The sequence below is a fragment of the Oryzias latipes genome, chromosome 15, assembly GCF_002234675.1.
Source record: "Oryzias latipes chromosome 15, ASM223467v1".
NCBI lineage: Eukaryota > Metazoa > Chordata > Actinopteri > Beloniformes > Adrianichthyidae > Oryzias > Oryzias latipes.
The window spans coordinates 11989794-11995793 of record NC_019873.2 but is presented as its reverse complement, the minus strand read 5'-3'; the positions used below and the strand labels follow the sequence as shown (position 1 = coordinate 11995793).

The 6000-nt window shown below is 39.2% G+C and overlaps 1 protein-coding gene across 5 annotated transcripts in view; it reads right to left on the bottom strand.

Annotated features, from left to right (window-relative positions):
- Positions 1–1799: 1799 nt before the first annotated feature.
- The window catches only part of wdpcp (WD repeat containing planar cell polarity effector), an 80258-nt gene continuing 76057 nt past the window's right edge, over positions 1800–6000 (bottom strand). For all 5 annotated transcript variants that reach the window (XM_011484185.3, XM_020709351.2, XM_020709350.2 and 2 more), the window contains one exon: positions 1800–5124. In XM_011484185.3, the coding sequence (XP_011482487.1) occupies positions 5074–5124 (51 nt within the window). In that variant the 3' untranslated portion in view covers positions 1800–5073. The remainder of the gene's footprint in view (positions 5125–6000) is intronic.

The window sequence follows — 6000 nt, the reverse complement described above, 5'->3', positions numbered from 1 at the left end:
CTTTAACGTTGGGAGTTGGGTCATCTAGACCCACTAAACAGTGCTCTGAACCTTTTTTCTTCAATGATTTGTGATCTTCACTGGTGTCCATGGATTACATGAAATCTTTCCACCTTTATCCACCTTTGTCATGGTAGGGAAAACACGTCAATGTAAGGGTGGGGTCATCTTGACCCCATAGGATAGCACAACGGTTACGGTTCCTCCAAAAACATGCTTCATAGGTTATTTAGTGATTCTTAATGGTTCTTCAGATGTGAGTGTGTGGTTGTTCGTGTCTGTGTGCCCTGTGATGGACTGGTGACCTGCCAGGTGAACCCTGCGTAGCTCAGTAGATCCAAAACCCTCTGACCCTCAACAGGACTAAACAGGTATAGAAAATGAATGGAAGAATCTGCTAATCCTTTTTTTTTTTTTTTTTTACATTATTCTTAAATTACTTTACGTTGAGATAATCAAAACATATATTAGGGCTGTACATAATAGGAATGTTTACAGAAAACACAAAACGACATTTATATAAATTTGTGCCATGACTTAGTTTTCTCTAAATTGTAACGAGGCAACACTGTTGTGCACAGAGAGGACAGAGTTTGTGTTTTTTTTTCCCTTTAGTTCATTTTCCATCATCCAAATCACAAAAATAAAGTCTAGGTGTTTGTACCAACAGAGAAAGAAAAAAAAACCTAATAAAATTCAAACTCCACCAAGATCAAAGTGACTAAAACTATCAGAATAAGCTTGCAGGTCTCTATTGTGTGGCAGCAGAAAGTAATCTATTACTGTAATGCAATACTTTTGTAACCTGTTAATCCCAACACTGGTGAAAAACGGGTTTTACCTGTTAACCAAGATTAACAAAAGTGATCCACCAAATAAAAAGAACTTGGGTTAAAGCAGATGTTCTATTTTCACAAAATAAAATTGTAACTGGAATTTGAAAAAAAGGTAAGAATAAAAGATAAAAAAAACGATCAAATAAATTAAAATGTTTCACACATTCAGCTGTCAGAACTCACACAAAAACACTTTCAGCTGATAAAAATAGTGTCACAAAAATGCTTTAAATGGACCAACAATGTTTTTGCATTTGCCTACATTCATTCTAAACAACGCTGCTTACCTTACAGCATGCCCACGTAGTCAAAGCTTTTTTCAGTGACCTGAAGGCACTTTAACGTTGGGAGTTGGGTCATCTAGACCCACTAAACAGTGCTCTGAACCTTTTTTCTTCAATGATTTGTGATCTTCACTGGTGTCCATGGATTACATGAAATCTTTCCACCTTTATCCACCTTTGTCATGGTAGGGAGAACACGTCAATGGTCATCTTGACCCCATAAGATAGCACAAAGGTTTTGGACATTTTTTACACACCTTATTCATAAATTAAATCAAATCCAAGTTTATATATCATTTTCAAAATATCCACAAAAGCAAACTTTTTCACATTTTCTTCCTCTTTAGACTCTGGAATTGCAAAGATGCACTTTGCTGCTCCCCACCAGCTAAGTTACTTCAAGTCCCACTGTGCTCATCTTTTGATCTTTTGTAAAATTCTTCACAGAGGTCTTTTGATTATGATTATGCTGTTTTTAGACAAAAAACAAAAATCCAGTCGTTGTCCAGGACATAGTTTCTGCAGAGCAGCAACAGCTCATTGGAAATTTGTCTCATAGCGAGACTATTGGCGCGGAGCAATCCCACCTCCCTTCCTTTCCCCGTTGCCACAAACAAGGTCTTTTTCCAACCGCATTTCTCCTGATTCACAACGATTTGAATAAAGAAATACTCAGGGATGGATTTTCAACTTTAATTTTTCTATATAGATGTCTTCCATCATTAAAAAATCCATAATAACATTTAAAAAACACCAAAAAAATGATTTTCATCGGGGAGAGTCTTTAATTTAAAAGTTATTCAACATTTACTTTTTTTTTCTTGATGTATGTCAAAATAGTTCAAGAAGGTAAACGAGAAACAGCAAAATATCCCAGGTATGTCATCCTTTCAAAATTTATGGAGAACAGCATCCGTGTCATTTTATTGGTATTTTCAAAATAAAAGCAGAAATGCTAAGTTTAAAGCCTTGGATAGCTTATCCATTGACCATGACTACATAGACTTGACATGGATCAGGGTTTTTTTGTGTGTGCGGCTTTTAACAACTCTTTACCTGGTAACAAATGAAAACAGTAAAACTATGACTGATTGGATTGATCCATCATCAACACCTTTGATTTTTCATGAAAACCTCCAAAGAAAAAAAAGTATCATTTCATATTTTGACAGATTACTGTAAAGCACAAATCAGAGATGCTCCCATTCAGCTGTTTCCTGTTTTAGTGAGGACTGCAGCAGCATTTTCTACCGAAACCTTCATCACAGATGACAGCCGATCTCTAAACGAGCTGATTCCAGCTCTGCTGAGGTTCTTCTCTTGTGAACAAAGCTTGTATGAGGTCGGAGGTTCAGTTAACAACTTCTTCCCACATTTCCTTCCTCCTTTCCTTCCTCGTCTGATGGGAAAACAGACAAGACTGGAGCGGCGGCGGCTGCAGCAGCTCAGTCTGCGGTTTGTCACTCACATAACCTGTCCCGACGACATCCTCACTTGAGTGTTAGTTGTGTAACGAGGATTAGGAGGCATTTGTGGGGAGTGATGTCATTCAGAAAGGATGCAGCAGAGCCTCGTCCTGACTTGTCTTCTAACCTCATTACTCTCCAGATCTGGGAGATCCTGATGGACACTCGGCCTGCAGGCTTCAACGTTTACAGCCACAGTGGTCGTCTCTCTGTGACTGAATTTGATCTAAACCCAAACCCTCTCAAGACATTTTTGAAAATAAAACTTGAATAAATGTCCGCATCTATGAAAAAATCTACCTCTACAGATACTTTCCCACCTGTTAATGCAGTGACGTGTCGTGAGAGCAGCTAGATTCTTTTTCTCATTTTTGAGATCATTATTTTTTTGATGAATTAGACTTATTTTTAAGTTAAATTTTGGCACTTTTACGTTTCAGTTTCTCCTGAATCTGATTTTGTGATGTAAAAAGATTAGAAATAGTAAAAAAGGCTAAAAATGTTGTCGTTCTTTGGACATTCCTTAACTTTCCCTGTTCTTGAAGATATTGTTGACATCAGACTGTTTCATTCAGGCTCTGATCCTATTTTTTCACATCACTGGACAAAAAAAAGAAGAAAGTAAGAGGAAATCTGCAGGTAAAAGAGGAGCTGACATTGATTTCATTGACTGACTTAGAGGGCAACTCAAACTTCAGGGGGAACGAATGAAGCAGAACTCTGTGCATAAAACACTGAAAACCTATAGATCGACGCTCAAACCCTGCAGACATCAGAATAAGAGCATCATGAAGGACTTCTGATGCTCTTCTGAAACCGGAATTATTAAAAAAACAAATCAATTCACTCAGCAAATTTTTGATAATTTGCTTTCATTTCAGCCTTTTGGAAAAAGGGACTCATTTACAGACAGGAGGATGCTTTTCTTGTCACAGTTAAATCCTGAGGAAGATATCAGGGAGAATCTCCACGTTTTCAGGACTCTCTCAGGGGAATTAGACCCACCTGAAAGACTGTTCTTACAGAGTTTAAAGTCTGAGACAGTCCTGATTCATTTCCGTCAGGTCTGAAGGGTTTGCTTTATGCAGATCAGAGACAAAGGTGGGAATCTTGGCTCCTCTGTGGCAGAAGCGGCGGTCCAATCAGGCCGCTGAAAGTCTGCACAGTTGTTGCACCGAGGTTGGAAAACGGCAGACAACCTGGATAATGATGAGTGCTGGAGGCTCGACTCATTTCCAAAATGTTAACAAGGCCGTTCGGCGGCTCCAGCGCCTCGCGCAGCCTGTTAATGCCACTAATAAGCCTGATCTCGGATGGCAGAGATTGCAGTTGTTGAACAAAGCTGCTGGCTGTTTTAAATGAAGCGTTTGTGCTTCACAAAGCAGCATAATTGCTGAAAGGGGGAGAGAAACAGGCGCTCTGTCTCACACTTTGTTTGGTGTGTTGTGAAACTGCATTATGAGCTCGCTCCTGATTAAAAGGCGACTGATCGGGGCATCTGGGAGGCACCCGCTCTTACCTTTTGGGCAATTTCTGATGCTTTTCTTGGAGCTGTCAATTCAAACAATCAGGAGATGATGCAGTCTTGGTTTGGAAATTATGAACGTGTCAAGAGATGCCACTTATCTGGAGCTGTCTCTGCTGTGACTGTATCATCGCCTGCAAATACAGCGTTCTGATGTATGCATAAGAGAAGCATTAGTATCAGTCTGAAATGTAATTCCTTTCAGCCGTCCTCTCGCAGAGGATTGACTGCCCAAAAAACACACAATGATTTTTTTTTTAAAGCTATCAAAACAACAACAACCACAAAAAAAGAGCAGGAAAGCATCCTCGCTGATCTGCTGTCCATTTCCAGCGTTGCTTCTTGTATATTTTGTGGTGGAAATCCTCTTAGAATGCAAAGTAAATAGATTAGGATACAGTCAGGGATTAGGGCTCGTGCGGCGCTGTCAGATTAGTCGGTGAGCGTCGACAGCTCTGACATGGTGATGGCTGCTGTTCAGGAAAGGGGCTCCGCTCGGTGCTTTAAAGTCGCTGGTTGGCTCCTGTTCATGAATAAAACCGTGGCTCGTAATCTCGGCCAGCGTGCACGCACATGCCGTGCACGTGCGTGCAGAGGAAGCCTTGCAGCATCCAATAGCGGCATAATAGAAATCAGGCTGATTAATGGCAGGTCTGCGGGCTTTTCTGTCAGCATCTTAACGGCAGAAGCAGGTGGAACCGCTTCCTTTGAGGCTCGTTCTGTTCAGCTGTCATGAAGCTGAATTCACATCCAGGGAAATTCACAGATAAACTGTGACAGGTAAGAAAAATGAAGCTTTGATTCATATTCACACCTGAGCCTGTGCAGAGGAGGCCTTTTGGATCCTTTCACAAAGAAACATTTCAGCAAAGTTTGGACATAAATATCCATTAACCAGCTCAGTCGTATGCAGTGGTACCTCCAGCTTTCCTTTGGAGTTCATTAAGGCCAACGTTTTTCTCTTAAACCATTCCTAAATGAACCACATGCAGCATTTCGGGATCTTCATCCTCCTGAAACACATACATAACAAGTATTATTATAAAACCATGTCCTCCGTTGATCGTAAAAACATATAACAAATAAAGAAAGAGACTAAGAGAGAGACTAAGAGAAAGAGACTAAAGAAAGATCATAAATACAATTAAAAAAAGTCCTGAAATGTTTAAATGTTGAAACTATAGAAGCTTTCAGGAACTTTGTCAGTCTGCTCTAAATAAAGAAATATTAACTTTTAGGAACTTTACTTAAAAGCAGCTTCTACAAAACATGTGAGTTAAAAGAAAACAGTAAATTAACCCAAACTCTGCGACTGAAAACCTTTTCTACACAGATAACTTTACAATCACATATTCAGATGAACACAAAGCGAAAAAGAAAACATGTAGGGACACTAGATCACCATCCACAGCTTCACAGGGTTTCTGAGGACAGCTGAAGCCAAAATAATAAGCCTTTAAAATTTGCATTTTTTTTAGAGTTTGTTATTGTTATGGATGGATGATAATCCATAATCGCAAATTTATCGACATCGCGATTTCGAGCTGTGCAATATCCATATAGCAAAAGTCAGCAAAAATCTTAACCTTAAATTTGCTAAAACAATCTTATGGCAACTTGAAGTATTTAATAAATCCCTTTATGCATTAGACCAATCAGATGGAGCCCTTTACGTTGTTGACCAATCGGAGCTTTTAGACGAGGGTCATTTGGAGAATAATTTAAGGTATTTTGATTCTTATTTAAATTACGGTAAACTTCTGCAGTGAAATGGAAATGTTTTTGTTTTTTTTGCTATTTGTTCATTTATCGCAAGCTATATCGTCATCGCAATATTGATCAGTAATATTGCATATCGCGAGTTTTCCTCATATCGTGCAACCCTAGAT